Source organism: Podarcis bocagei (assembly GCF_964188305.1).
Source record: "Podarcis bocagei genome assembly, chromosome: 13".
Lineage (NCBI taxonomy): Eukaryota > Metazoa > Chordata > Lepidosauria > Squamata > Lacertidae > Podarcis > Podarcis bocagei.
Genome location: NC_138138.1, coordinates 18,665,320 through 18,680,737, shown reverse-complemented (window position 1 = coordinate 18,680,737; position 15,418 = coordinate 18,665,320). Strand labels below are relative to the sequence as shown.

The following is a 15,418-nucleotide window of genomic DNA, read 5'->3' as shown; positions in this document are numbered from 1 at the left end:
TATTGAACTTGAGCATGGCTTCACATATGGGACATATGTGCATATAATAAAAGCAGTATGTTTTTTATTGCTTCTCACTTCAAGATTAGTGGCTAGGGGAAACCCAACCAGATGGGCGGGGTATAAATAATAAAATTATTATAATCATTAGTGGTGGTGGTGGTAGTAGTAGTAGTAGTAATAGTAGTTTTTTTTTTCATCTGCAAGCTTAATTGATAGATTAGTTGACAAGAACCCATATGGTGAATCAACTAAGATTCCTTTACAGTCAAACCTTGGTTCCCAAACGGCTTAGTTGCCGAACAAACGCCACAAGCCCAGAAGTAAGTGTTCTGGTTTGTGAATGTTTTTCAGAAGCCGAATGTCCGACGTGGCTTCCGCTTGAGCACAGCTGTCAACTTTTCCCTTTTCTTGCGAGGAATCCTATTCGGAATAAGGGAATCTCCCTTTAAAAAAGGGAAATGTTGACAGCTATGCGCTTGAGGGAGTCAGACGGGCTCCCAGAACGTATTAAGTTTGAGAAGCACTGGATTTGGGTGGCAGCCCTAATTCGATTCTGTCCCACTCATTACCTCTTCTCGTCCTTTCCACTCCTTGCCCTCTCCTAGCAATCCCGATCCTCCCTTCCCTCTTTCCACTCGCCCGTCCTGGCTACGACGGTGGCGTCAGTTCTGGGTGGCTCCGGTGACGGCCTTCCTGGGCAACGTCGTGATGTACCTGCTCTTCCTCTTCCTCTTCTCCTACGTCTTGCTTCTGGATTTCGACCCCCCGCCTCCCAAAGGCCCTTCCGGCACAGAGATCGCTTTGTACATCTGGGTCTTCACGCTGGTCTGCGAGGAGGTGCGCCAAGGCTGTTTCGTGGGCTCGCTCCCCCTGCCGCTGAGGGTACGGCGGTACTTCCAGGACACTTGGAACCAGCTCGACATCACGGCTCTGTTACTCTTCATGCTGGGGCTCGTCTGCAGGTCAGAGGAATTTCTGCACTGGGCAGAAATTATTATATATACACATAATTTTTTAATTAAATTTTCTAATTTACATTTCAAAATACAGTCGTACCTTGGTTAACGAACGCCTTGCGAGTCAAACGTTTTGGCTCCCGAACGCCACAAACCCAGAAGTGAATGTTCCGGTTTGCAAATGTTCTTTTGGAACCCAAATGTCCGACGCAGCTTCCGTGGCTTCCTATTGGCTGCAGGAGCTTCCTGCAGCCAATCGGACGCCGCGCCTTGGTTACCGAACATTTGGGAAGTCGAAGAGACTTCCGGAACGGCTTCCATTCAGCTTCCAAGGTACGACTGTATTCATTTAAACAACCTTAAATCAATGACTTCCCTTCTTTTCTTTCCGTGGTTCATTTTGCATGCCATACATCCCCTCATATTTTACATGAACTAAACCAATCAGTAATCCATTGTTACATCCATCTAAACTTATTTACACTGCTGAATTTATCTTAATGTTAATGCTACCAACGTTTTTAAATAATGAACACAATTTTCACCCATATATTCAGTAAACATTTTCCAGTCTTCTTTAAACGTACTTTCTTCTTTTTTCTCTTCTTCTATATGTTAAATCTGCAAGCTGTGTGTATTCCATCAGTTTAAGTTGCCATTCTTCTTTGATTGGGACCTTGCTCGTTTTCCACTTTGGGGCTAACAAAACACAGGCCACAGTAGTAACATACATAAACAGTCTTTTTTGACACCTGGGAATTTCCTTCTGAATTATCCCCAATAAAAAGGACTCCGTTTTTGGGTGGAAGGTGCTTTTAAACATATTTTTCTATTCATTATATATCATTCCCCAATACTCCTAGAATTAAACAGAAATGATGATGATGATGATCATCATCATCATCACAATTGGTTTATTCATTGCCTTCTCTCTTTTTGGCTTGCCAATTATTTTTATTGATTTTCCGTAACTTTTAACAAATTGTCGCCAAATTAATACAAATGGAATATAAATTTAAAAGCTGACTTCCCACATATTTATACTTGCAATAATATTCCTTCCATTCGCCCTGCACATCAGCTGTATGAGTACCAATTTCTGCTAAGACTGTTATATTTTATTGTAGCCTATCCACAAAATAATCAGGTAGAGTAAACCTTTTTATACATTCTGTTAATCGACTTCTAAACAACTGTCTCAAGGCGGTTTGTACTGAAGATCATTAAAAACCGTGGGGGTGTAAATATGTACAATTTTTCTGGCAAAGGATGTTTAAGGAAATAACAGAAATCACTGGGTTAAAGCTGACCGAAAGTCCAGAGGTAGTGTTATTATCAATTTACGATGGGGTGGAAGGTTAGGAAGGGCTTGCTCACAAATTATTGACAGCTGTACGAATTATGATAGGTAGGAAGTGGAACGGGGCAAGCAGAATATAAAATGGAAGAATGGTATAAAGAAGTGTGGGATTTAGCTATTAATGATAAATGAACTTGTGCCATTAAGGTAAGACGGGGAATATGCAGGAGAAACAATTCTGAGGAGATATGGAAGATGTTTGTATAATTTGTACTGTTAAAACAGAAAGGGGGTCAATCCATCGCAAGAGGTGTTGAAACTTTAGGGAAGTTGGATAATTACAATGGAATGGTCTTGGTGATGGGGTGCACATTTTGATTTTTATTTATGTACTTTGTCAAAATAAAATATTATAATAATAATAACAACCATTAAAAACCCTAAAAACTCCAAACATATTTAAAGCAATGCAAAAACTATACAAAGTAGACGCTCGCCATGAAGACCCATTTATCCAGCCGAGAATGCCTGTCAGAACAATAATATTTTCAGTTGTTTCTGCAAAGGGCAGATAGTGGAGTTTTTTCCTTTTGAAATTTTGCCCGCCCCCCAATTGCACCTGGGGCAACTGCCCCTATGGTTCTACCACTTCTACATCACCGATTGTGAGGTTGGGAATTGACTGGCTCTGGCGAAGGGAAAAGGGATTGTCTGCAGAGAAGGAAACATTCTTTTCATCAGTTTCTTACCCCACTGTATGTCTCTCAGGCTGTTTCCAAGGTCATATGAATCTGGACGCACCATTCTCTGCCTGGACTTCATGGTATTCACCCTTCGTCTCATCCACATCTTTGCTGTCAACAAGCAGCTAGGGCCCAAGATGATCATCGTCGGCAAGATGGTGAGCAGACGCATGTGCGATTTGTGTGAGATGTTGCAAACAGCAGGTCTTTCAAGTGTGCAAGAGCAGCTGCCCCAAGTTGGGATATGAGGATCAGTGCTGGATTTATGTATAAACTAAACAAGCTATAGCTTACGTCCCTACTCTCTTGGGGGCCCCAAAAAAATTTAAAGGAAAAGAAACCTGGGTGTACATTTCCAAAATACAAGATAAAAAACAAATAAAATAAAACCTACATACAGCAACAGTGTTTTGTGTTGTGTAGGCTCCTATTTGTTATGTGCAAATAGCTTTAGGCAAAGGTAAAGGTAAAGGGACCCCTGACCATTAGGTCCAGTCGTGACCAACTCTGGGGTTGCGGCGCTCATCTCGCTTTATTGGCTGAGGGAGCCGGCATACAGCTTCCGGGTCATGTGGCCAGCATGATTAAGCCACTTCTGGCGAACCAGAGCAGCGCACGGAAACGCCGTTTACCTTCCCGCTGGAGTGGTACCTATTTATCTACTTGCACTTTGACATGCTTTTGAACTGCTAGGTTGGCAGGAGCAGGGACCGAGCAACGGGAGCTCACCCCGTCACGGGGATTTGAACCACCGACCTTCTGATCAGCAAGTCCTAGGCTCTGTGCTTTAACCCACAGTGCCACCCGCGTCCTATTAATACCTATTAGGTCCGTAAATTACCATATAGCATATATTCAACACACAAAAACAGCAGCAATTTGTTGTTGACAAAGGACAGCTGGACATATAAAGGGCCCTATTACCTTCAGTAGCTTAGGGCCTTACCAAACCTCAATCCGGCCCTGATTCGGATGCAACGCAGATGAATGTGCAAAGGATTCTGGGCTTAGCTGTGAATGTAATAGGCAAAAGGCAGTGAGTGTGCAAAGGACGAGAAAGTTGAAAGGAGGAGCAAGAGAGATAAATCTGAGGTTCTTTGGAGATGCGTTTTGTTTTATGCACATTTGTGTGTTGCAAAGGTTGCTTCCCCCGGCAGCTTCCTCTTCCCTGTACACTTCACCACGCAGGCACATCGGTTTCCTTTGATTAACAGAGTGCATTGCAAAATACAGATGAGAAATTAAACTTGATTCGAGTTAGCAGATTTTATTTTAACCAACCCCCCCATTTCTTTCATCTCTTCTGTCAAAAGGGTAATTTTTGCTCTCCCCTTCGTCTCTCTTTAGATGAAGGATGTCTTCCTCTTCCTGTTCTTCCTTGCCGTGTGGCTAGTGGCCTACGGGGTCACCACCGAGGGGCTGCTTCTCCCCCATGACCGACGTCTCCCCTGGATCTTCCGCCGTGTCTTCTACCGTCCTTACTTGCAAATCTTTGGGCAGATCCCACTGGATGAGATTGACGGTGGGTGTCCTAGGGGGTTCTTGCTTCCATTCTAGACTAGCACCCCACCTTTGCCAACTCAGAAGGGATAGGGAAGCAATAGAGTAAACACAGGAGGGCGCAACCAAAATAATCAAGGAGTTGGAGAGCTTTTCCCACGACTGCCGAGGCTTTGGGCTCATCCAGATTCACTTTTCGTTCCATGCTTTCTAGGCGCAAGTCCAAGCTCTGTATCCAAGAGCTTTTTCCTTATTTGCCCCACTGCTTTCTCCAAGAAAACGTGCTCTTTAAAGCTAAATCGGAACAGCAATTTGGGTCTCCTGCACCTTGTCATTTGTTCTGATTCAGCTGCAAAGAGTAGGCGTTTGCAGGGAAAGCGCAGGCTGCACAGAAAAAAAGAGTGCTTGGACAATGAGCTTTAAGAGTGCTTGGACAATTAAACCCCCCCTTGCCCTCCCCACACTATGCCCCTGCTTTTAGGGGCTGCAGAGAGCTGTACTCTATAAGGAACTCCCACCTCGTTCTTCCCTTCCATCTCCAGCTAGCCTGATCAGAGCGTCAAACTGCACCTACGATCCCTTGGCCATCTTGATGGAAAACGCGGAGCCTTGCACCAACACCTATGCCAATTGGCTGGTGCTCATTCTCCTCGTGATCTTCCTGCTGGTAGCCAATATTCTGCTTCTCAACTTGCTCATCGCTATGTTCAGGTACCTACCGCGGTCGCCGGCACCTGTCGTGAATTGGCGCATACAGAGCAGGCAGACGAGGTTCAAAAGCGAATGCGCACAAATACGAAATATGCATAAGCATATTCCTAGGGGTTTCTCTCAGTAAAGACCTTACTTGGAAAATAAATGCAACCCAGGTGGTTAAGAAAGCCCAATAGAGACTCCATCTCCTCAGAGTATTGCGGAAGAACGATGTCAATCAACATCTGATGATCTCCTTCTACCGGTCCACAATAGAAAGTGTCCTTTCATACTGCATCACGGTGTGGTACGCTGGTTTGACATGAACTGATAGGAAGTGCCTACAGAGGGTGGTGAATACAGCACAAGATATTATGGGCTGTTCCGGAAATCCGCTGGATGAAATAGTGGAAGAATAGCGGAAGAATGTTGCCTCAGGAGAGTGAGGAGGAGAATCTCAGGGATGATTCATACCCTGGCCAGCACTTTCAATATCTCCTGCCCTCAGGCAGAAGATATAGAAGCATGATTAGTCGCACCAACAGGGTAAAGAACAGCTTCTATCCGTGGGCTGTTAGGATGCTGAATGAAAAGATAACAACAGGGCAACTGACTTTTGGGTTTGGTGGGTGTGTGTCAGTAAACGAGGGGAATTAAGACTAAGAGAGCTGAGTGGAGGGTGCTCGTGTAATCTCACTGCATACAAGTTGTACAAGTGACCATAAAGTACAGTGGTGCCTCGCAAGACGAAAAAAATCCGTTCTGTGATTCTCTTCGTCTAGCGTTTTTTTCGTCTTGCGAAGCAAGCCCATTGACGGATTAGCGCTATTAGCGGCTTTTAGCGGCTTATCAGCTTATCGGATCAGCTGATAAGCGGCTTAGCGGCTTCGAAAAAGGGGGGGTGAAAAGAAAAAAACCCCGCAGGAACTCGCAAGACATTTTTGTCTTGCGAAGCAAGCCCATAGGAGATTCGTTTTGCGAAGCACCTCCAAAACGGAAAACTCTTTCGTCTAGCGAGTTTTCCGTCTTGCGAGGCATTCGTCTTGCGGGGCACCACTGTATTTCAATAAGCGGCGGATATTGGGGAAATGCCTTTATACCAAGTCAGATTAGTGGTCCATCCAGTCCAACATTGCCTCCTCTACTGGATTTCAGGCAGGGGGAAGCTGAGGTTTGTCTGTTTGTGGGTTACAATTTCACCTATGATATTTCTATCCCTCCTGCACCCCGCCCCCCTCGACAACAGCTACACGTTCTCCAAAGTGCAAGGCAACAGCGACATTTATTGGAAATCCCAGCGCTACAACCTGATCCTGGAGTATCACAGCCGCCCTGCCCTGGCCCCGCCGTTCATCCTAATCAGCCACCTGCACCTCTTCTTCAAGCGACACGTCCGTAAAGTGCAGTCGGCAAAGGGGAAACACTTCTGTGAGTGCTGGGATGGGAGGCAGGGGAATGGGGAAGGTAGAAGGGACATTCTTGTCCGGAATCAAAGAGCGCACAGCTGCCCTTTCCCTTGTTCCCACTCTCACACCTTCTGGTGTATGTCTTTTGCACTCGCACAAAAACCGCTGGCTAAAAAGCCTCAGCTGCTGCTTCTTCTTCTTCTTCTTCTTCTTCTTCTTCTTCTTCTTCTTATTATTATTATTATTAGCATACCGCCCTATACTCGTAGATCTGAGGGCAGTCGACAGCATAAAATTACAATACAGTTGTACCTTGGTTTTTGGACGGCTTGGTACTCATATGTTTTGGCTCCCGAATGCCGCAAACCCAGAAGTAAGTGTTCCGGTTTGCAACCATTTTTTTGGAAGCCGAACGTCCGATGAGGCTTCCAATTGACTGCAGGAAGCTCCTGCAGCCAATCGGAAGCCATGCCTTGGTTTTCGAACGGTTTCGGTTTTAATAATCACAGTGAGGGAACAAATAACAGGTCTCCTAGAAATGGTGGTGCTCCCAATTAAGAGTTACTCACCCCCCCCTCTCCATTCCTATTAATCTACGTCGCTCCTTCGTCTTGTAACCTGAGCTTGTCCCCTCTGCGCTTTCTGCTCTAACACTTTCTGAGCTCGCCGTGTCCTTGGAGAAGGGGGTTAAATGCTGTCCAGAGACTGTGAATATGTTAACTCTCTCTCTTCCAGTGTTTCTTCGCCTAGCTGTTCCCCATCCAGTATTTCCCAGCTTCTGCCTTCTGAACTATGCCCCTCTGCAAACCACTGTTCCAAATCTATACTGTTCTCCTCCTGGAAAGATTTAGGATCCAGAGCAGGGGGAGGGGGTGGCTCCCACCATTCTTCCTCCTCAGTGCAGCCCTCCTCAGCACGGTCCCTGACACTCCTGCATTTGAAGCAGTAACTGGTTGCTGGATAACTGGACTCCCTTTTTACTCCACTGACTCTTGGGTTATGGGGTTGGGTTGCGGTGCTCATCTTGCTTTCAGGCCGAGGGAGCCGGCATTTGTCTACAGACAGCCTTCCAGGTCATGTAGCCAGCATGACTAAACTGCACGAGACACAGTGATGGAAACCAGAATGCACGGAAACGCCGTTTACCTTCCCACCGCAGCAGTACCTATTTATCCACCTGCACTGGTGTGCTTTCGAACTGCTAGGTTGGCAGGAACTGGGACAGAGCAATGGGAGCTCAGCCCGTCGCAGGGATTCAAACTGCCAACCTTCCGATCGGCAAGCCCAGGAGGCTCAGTGTTTTAGACCACAGTGCTACCAACGTTTCTTTACCTTTACCTCCTTGAGCTATAGGTCATTTATGAGTGTGAACAAGTATCAGTCGTCCCAATCCACAGCTTTCTCACCCAGGTCTCCCCGCTTCTCCTCCTGTTTTCCGATTGTCTTTTGGGCAGTGCTGGATCTCTCCGTTACCCAAGACGAACGGCTGCTCACGTGGGAGTCGGTGCAGAAAGAAAACTACTTGGTTGCTCAGGCCCGGCAGAAACGCGATTGTGACACAGAGAGGCTCCGGCGAACCTCCCAAAAGTAAGGCTTGTGGGGAGCGGAGGCAAGAAAGAAATGTGGGAGGGAACTGAAGAGAAAAGGGCAGTCGGGTTGGGATGGAGGGTAACGTCCCAGGGAATGCCCTAAGTCTGCTTGCGAAGGAGTTAGTTACACACACTGCTATTTTTCTAGAAAAAGAGGTGCCATAACTCACCGCAAGCACCTCCCTCGTTCTCTTAGAACGACAATGGTACCCACCTGAGATGTGCAGGAACTGAGTTCCAGTGAGTTCTCGCTCAAATAAAGCCCTGGTTGCACATTCGGTTCGCCACGGTGTTCAAGGACTGTTCATAGAATCATAGGAATGTTGGAAGGGACCATTCCAACTGCTATTTTTCTTCTGCACACGTGTGGTTGAATCTGTCCATTTTGGTTTCTCTTAGTTTCTCATTTTTCCAATCTTAAATTCAGTATGCATCGGTTTGCGGATATTTTTTTTTAAGTCCTCATGAAAATTCGTTAGTCCACATTTCTCCTAATGCTATCTGTAATAAATGTAGGGGTTACTCGTGCGCAAGTTTGTGCCACTCCTGGCTGGTTTGCCTTGTTAAACCTTTTCTGTCTGGACAGCCCTACACTTCGTGGCTGTTCAGTCGCTGGCAGAATCCGTCAGTGGGCGTTTCTTAAACCTTTTCCAGCATAAAAGTTGTTTGACTCCAAGTCTCCTCCTACTCTCCCTGCGCGGAAGTCTTCTGCGCAGGGAGGGCATGGGTAGCGGAGGACCCGTGCTCTCCTCGCTGATCTCCGGCGAGGAGTCCTGGAGCCCCCTCGCCAATTCCCCCATCTGCCCCCCTTTATCCCTGGTGTTACGCTGATTTCCTTCCCCAGCTGGTGAGCCGCCTCTCCCCCTGCTGGGCCCTTCTCCAGCATCGTTTGAGAGCCTCGCCTCCGCCTCTGGCTCCGATGTCAGTTCCCTGACACTATCCTTTTTTAATGCAATTTTCTGAAGGTGTGTTTGCATGTTACTTTCACTGATATAAGCATTTTAAGGCACAGTTCCCCACGGTGTGTACACACACACACTACACATTTCTGTGCATATTATTTGGTTGGAGAACTGTGCTGCAAAATTCAGAGAAGGGCGGATTTTGAAAGATTTTAGTTCATGAATTGTTTTAGGAATTGTGAAGTGGGTAAGTTTGCATTTAAGATACGAAGCGAAACCAAATTTCTCCTCCAACCCTGTTCCTCAATGCAGATGTCTTCCAGAATTGCAGCGGCACTATATATTCAAAGCACCTGACTTTCCCCCAAAGAATCCTGGGAAATATAGTTTCTTACAAGAGCTGGGAATTGTAGCTCTGTGAGGGAATAAACTACAGTTCCCAGGGTACTTGGGGAGAAGTCAGGGGTTTAAAATATATGTTAGTTAATTAAAATAACCGCATTGCTAACCTTTGACATATTGGCACACATAGACCTGCTCCCATGTCTGCTGAAAAAGAAGGCTCTAGTACAACTCCTGAGATATACTATTATTTATTATTGTGCATTACATTTATTTATTACAGTGGTACCTCGGGTTACATATGCTTCAGGTTACAGACTCCGCTAACCCAGAAATACTACCTCGGGTTAAGAACTTTGTTTTAGGATGAGAACAGAAATCGTGCTCTGGCAGCCCGGCAGCAGCAGGAGGCCCCACTAACTAAAGTGGTGCTTCAGGTTAAGAACAGTTTCAGGTTAAGAACAGACCTCCGGAATGAATTAAGTACTTAACCTGAGGTACCACTGTATTGTTTATTAAATTTATATACCACTCTTCATCCGAGGATCACAGGGCATTGTACAGTATACAAACAAAAAAATACATAACATAATAACAAACGAAACAAACGGACCAAAAATTATTAAAAGAATGGGGATGTGCTAAAGAGTATATGAAAAAACATTGTTCTGGAGTAAGCATATCGGTATGTAATGAATGAAGCTTTGCAGGATTAAAGAAAGAGAAAAATGGTGCAAAAAGTATAAAGATAGAGGTAATCTACTGTAGTGGTTCTACGGGTTGCTCGTGCGTAAGCCAATGCAAACACCTGGCTTGGTTTCCTGAGTGAACCTTTTCTGTCCGGACAGCCACTCTCCCGTGGCTGTCTCAATCGCTGGCAGAATCCGTCAGTGGGCGTTTCTTAAACTTCTTCCAGCAAAGAAGCTCTTTGACGTCTAGTCTCCTCCTACTCTCTCTGCGCGAAAGCCTTCTGCGCAAGGAGGGCGTAGGCAGCGGAGGACCCTTACTCTCCCCGCTGGTCCCCGGGCAAGGAGTCATGGGACCGCCTCGCCGCTTCCCCCATCTGCCCCCCTTCTCCACTGGTGCTACGCTGATTCTCTTCCCCAGAAGATTGGCTGCCTCTTCCAATCCCAGGACGCTCTCTGGAATCCCTCTGGATTTTGCTCTCTCCCTCCGGCATTGATGGCAGTTCCCTGACATCTACAGTAGACACAACAATTTAGAAAAAGTAAAAATTTCGAGGTCTTAGAACAAAGGAAGTCAATATGTATATATGTACGTAATGATTAGAATGATATGGTTTTATTTGTAGATGTATGTTTTTGGTTTTTGTTTGTTTGTGGTTTTTTTCTCTTGTGTTTTGTTTTGGATTCAATGTTTGTAATTTTTGTTGTAATTTTGCATTGAAAATAAAAAAAATTAAAAAAAGAGATTACTGCATCGCAGGGGTTGGACTAGATGACCCACGGGGTCCCTTCCCACTCTACAATTCTATGATTCTATGCTTGTTTAATTAGCCAAAGGCCTGCGTGAAGAGGAATGTTTATGCCTGGTGCCTAAACATATGTAACAAAGGCACCAGGCAGACCTCCCTGGGAAGAGCATTCCGCAAATGGGGAGCCCTCACAGAAAAGACCCTGTTCTCATGTTGCCACCCCTCAGGACCTTTTGCGATGGTGGGCACACAAGGAAGAGCCTCTGATGATGGTCGCAGGGTCCAAAAGGAACTCAGAATTCTGCCTGTCTTCTGGTGGAAGTGGGTTCCCATCAATCACTCCACTCCGTACATTCTGAACATGCAACTTTTTGCATGGATATTGAAGAGTTTTCATTATGAGTTTTTGGAGAGATGATCCAATGCACTTTGGGCATTCTTGTGCTGGCGAAGAAACCAGCACAGGAATTGGATCTAGGCAGCGGTCAGAGAAGGTGGGAGAGAGATGGTTACAGAGGCTCTAGGCAGGCAGGCGAAAACACCCCTCTTGTAACTCCCTCCCTCCTCTAACCCTACAGGGTGGATCAGGCTTTGAAGCAGCTTTCGGAGATCAAGGAATCGGAGCGGCGCCTAAGGACCCTCGAGACGCAGGTATGAAGAGTGGAGCTGAAAGGTTGGGTGCTGTCAGTCTTCAGGGGATCTGCTTCCTACCCTGTGGCAGTAGATAAGCAGAAAAAGAGAAAGGGAGTCTTATTACCAGTTAAAAGGTAAAGGGACCCCTGACCATTAGGTCCAGTCGTGGCCGACTCTGGGGTTGCGGCGCTCATCTGGCTTTACTGGCCGAGGGAGCCGGCGTACAGCTTCCAGGTCATGTGGCCAGCATGACTAAGCCACTTCTGGCGAAGCAGAGCAGCACACGGAAACGCCGTTTACATTCCCGCTGGAGCGGTACCTATTTATCTACTTGCACTTTGACGTGCTTTTGAGCTGCTAGCTTGGCAGGAGCTGGGACTGAGCAACGGGAGCTCACCCCGTCATGGGGATTCGAACCGCCGATCTTCTGATTGGCAAGTCCTAGGCTCTGTGGTTTAACCCACAGCGCCACCCGCGTCCCTCTTACCAATTAGAAACTTTAATAATCACAGCGAGAGAACAAAGAACACATCCCCTAGAAATGGTGGTGCTCCCAATTAAGAAATCCACCCCGTCATTGCTATTAATCTGTGTCCCTCCTACATCTTGTAATCTGAGCTTGTACCCTCTGTGCTTTCTGTGAATGCTGTCCAGAGACTGTGACTCTGTTAACCCTCTCCCTTCCAGTGTTTCTTCTTCTAGCTGCTCCCCATCCAGTATTTCCCAGCTTCTGCCTTCTGAACTATGCCCCTCTGCAAACCCCTGTTCCAAATCCATACTGTCCCTCCTGCTCCTGGGAAGATTCAGGATCCAGAGCAGGAGCAGGGGGAGGGAGAGGCTCCCACCATTCCTCCTCAGTGCAGCCCTCCTCAGCACGGTCCCTGACAGGAGGAAGGAAATGGGAAGACACTGGGAGATGATGAGGTGCACAGACGTTCCAAATGGGAGTAGCCAAAAGATGGGGAGTTGAGGCAAAGGGAAGGGGGAGATTGGGCATGTCTGTATTTGTGTTGAGGGCCAAAGAGGCAGCTTTCCAACTTGTCCCACCCCCTGTGACATCATCTTCCTGCCATTTCTCCACTTGCTTCCACTAGATGGAGTACTGCACCAATGCTCTGTCGTGGATGGTGGATGTCTTGGCCCAGAGTGACATTGCGAAAGGGAAGCAGGCTCCTCCTACTCAGAAAAAGGGTAAGTAGAGGGAAAGTAATTGGTGCTTTAGTGCTGGATAACTCCCCCAAAGCTCCTTAAAACAGATGTACGTTTTCTATCCTTTGGGGGGAAATTCTCTGGGAAAGTTCTGCATATTTCAGGAAATTTTCAATGTGATTTAGATTCAGCTGGGGAAAAGTAGACCTGTGCTTGGTGCCTATTGGCTAGCACTCGTGACATTACGAACACACCTCTCCAACAACTACCACTACCATCCCCCCAGCTGCCGTGGAGTTTTGCAGCTGGTTTAAAATGCTCTTAATACTCTTTGATGCAAGTGGAAGGATAACTACACATAGATGCATAGAAGCATCTTTCTGTCTCTTTCTTTCTTTTAAATATGGTCAGTCTTGGAGGGTTAAGACTTTCTGTACCAAAAGCCAAAGCAGACAGTTTGTCCAGCAGACACAGAAAGCAACTGCTGCTTAAATGTAAATTTGTATCCAGGCTATGTACACTCAATCAGCAGTTGCTGTGCCCTGGAAGCACATCAACTACGTTCTAGTCAGACTATCGTATTGTTCTTCAGAAGGGAGCTCAGGGAAAAAGCCTAGTCCTGCTGTTTTGCAGCAAAATCCGGTTGTGCACAGCACTGATTGCCTGGCGGCTGTGACGTCACAGTCCCATCCATCCTTCCATCCTTTACAACATTTTAGGACTTGTTTGTGTATTTAGTTATTTTTTTAGATGCACCAAGGTGAACATGTCTGATGCTTAAAAAAGCAAAACAGAACAGCTTGCCGGACGGTGGCAAGACATAATAATGGAATCAGTGTTTAAACCACTATCTGCCATTTGAAACTGGAGACAGCTGGGAGCTATTCTAACCCTGCAGCAGCAGAAGAAAAAACTGCAGCCACATCACAATTAGAAATTCACATGCTGCTTTCTTTCCTTGCAGCCTAAAATTCTCCATGGAACCTCCAAGAAGAATCAGCCCTTTTACCTGAAGAGAGGTGAATTGCTCAGAACACTTGTCACTCACAGAACTCTAGGCATATTTGCCTGGGGCCTGGGTGAATTGGGCAGAGCCTTGGCTACCAGAGGCTTTGCCACAGATGATGGAGAAACTTGAAATTTACCAGCGTCCCGGGCAGTCTACCTGTCAACGTTTACAGTGAAATAGAAGATAGCTCAGAACCAACACCCACTTTCACTTGAAAACATTGCTATAGACTATCTACACACCTGTAACCTCTCAGACATGCTAAGGTTCTTGAATCAACAATTCTTGTTTCTTTTGAACCATTCAGGACTTCTTCCATTCAGGTTGAAGAACTTAACTAGGAGACTGTGGAGAGAGAGAGAGAGATGGTTCATATTTCAAGTTGGTCATGAACTTGGCCTGTTTCAGTCTTTCATTTCTATTTCTGCAAATGGGGAAAAGAATGACCTACCTCTCAGGGTTGCTGTGAGAATGAATGACACATGGACAGTAAAAAGAAACCTCTGCAAGATGAAAGTGCAATAGACTAGATTATAATTATATTTTACATGCAGGCCAGAACATCAATCAGCTGCTGACTCCTTTTGTTAGATTTTTTTTAATGACATGCTCTTTATCCTTGTGTGTAATTAACAAGGGCAGGTAGGACAATTGGATTGTTGTTTTCATTATTAAAAAATAAAATACTTGCATTATGCTTCTGGAAGACAAGCTCCCATTCGGAGAGAATGATTATGGCAATGTGTCCTTCAGATTACAGAAAAAGAAGTATGTTTTGATTTTGAATGGTCTTCCTCCATGAACGAAAACTGTTAAGAGAGCCAGATTCACCCCCCATCAAAAATGCAGTTTTCATTGTCCAAGAATTACTACTTTTTCTAGTTCTGCTAGAGAAGTATTGTGCAGCGGTGTTTGATCGTTCTCAGGACTGCAGCAAATAACAGAAGGAAACTGCTGTGCTCTTTCATAGATTTTGATATTTTGTAATAGATTTAAATGCATTTGATAAAAAAAAAAAATAGTGTCAATAAAACATGTTCTAGAAGCCTATGTTAGAACCTGAGTTCTTGACAATCATCATGGTAAACTTCACCAAAGTCTAAAAAGAAAAGGCTTTCGCCTTCCCGAAAATGTGGCAAAATCAGTGAAAAGAGAGAAATAAAGTCTGCTTCTACTGTCAGAATTCTCAGTTTGTGAACCGCACCCTCCTCTGCTGTTAGAGATTTCTGGTGTCTCTTTGCACCCTGTCATATGCTCTATTAATCTGTCGTTTTTCTTTTGTTAAAGAAAAATATGTCTGATCTACTGTAGGCAGCCTTAGGCGCCATATGCACTTCATGTTGGGTGCATGTTTACACGGTGTGCCCTAGAAACAAGATTCACTCACCCACTCAAGAAGATTCACTTCCAGAACTGCTGGAGAGGGAATTAAATCCCGAGGTATTACGATATTAGCACATTGGAGACTGTGTACATAGCCATGCATTTTAAGCACACGACTCCCCTCCCTCTCCCCCAAACCACGACACGCTGGTAATCATATTACGCTGGGGAAATTATATGGAAATATATTTTGGAAATGACTTTTGTAGGGTCCATGAACCTGAAAGGGAACTTTACCCTATGGCTGTCCCCGCCATTAGGCAGAGTGAAGCAGCAGCCCCAAAGCTGTGTCCCTCAAGGCTCCTTGCCGACTTACATTCTCCTGTGCTCCTACCAGGGTAATGATGACTGGTTGTTGCTGTGCTGTCTTGCCTT

At 45.7% G+C, this 15,418-nt stretch overlaps 1 protein-coding gene across 1 annotated transcript in view; it reads left to right on the top strand.

The window, feature by feature from the left end:
- Positions 1-14,710, top strand: part of TRPM4 (transient receptor potential cation channel subfamily M member 4) — a 44,795-nt gene extending 30,085 nt beyond the window's left edge. The window contains exons 17-25 of the mRNA XM_081166121.1: positions 609-965; positions 3,028-3,160; positions 4,350-4,528; positions 5,049-5,213; positions 6,442-6,623; positions 8,056-8,188; positions 11,448-11,520; positions 12,597-12,693; positions 13,616-14,710. Coding sequence (XP_081022247.1) covers positions 609-965; positions 3,028-3,160; positions 4,350-4,528; positions 5,049-5,213; positions 6,442-6,623; positions 8,056-8,188; positions 11,448-11,520; positions 12,597-12,693; positions 13,616-13,620 — 1,324 coding nt within the window. The 3' untranslated portion in view covers positions 13,621-14,710. The remainder of the gene's footprint in view (positions 1-608; positions 966-3,027; positions 3,161-4,349; positions 4,529-5,048; positions 5,214-6,441; positions 6,624-8,055; positions 8,189-11,447; positions 11,521-12,596; positions 12,694-13,615) is intronic.
- Positions 14,711-15,418: the final 708 nt, after the last annotated feature.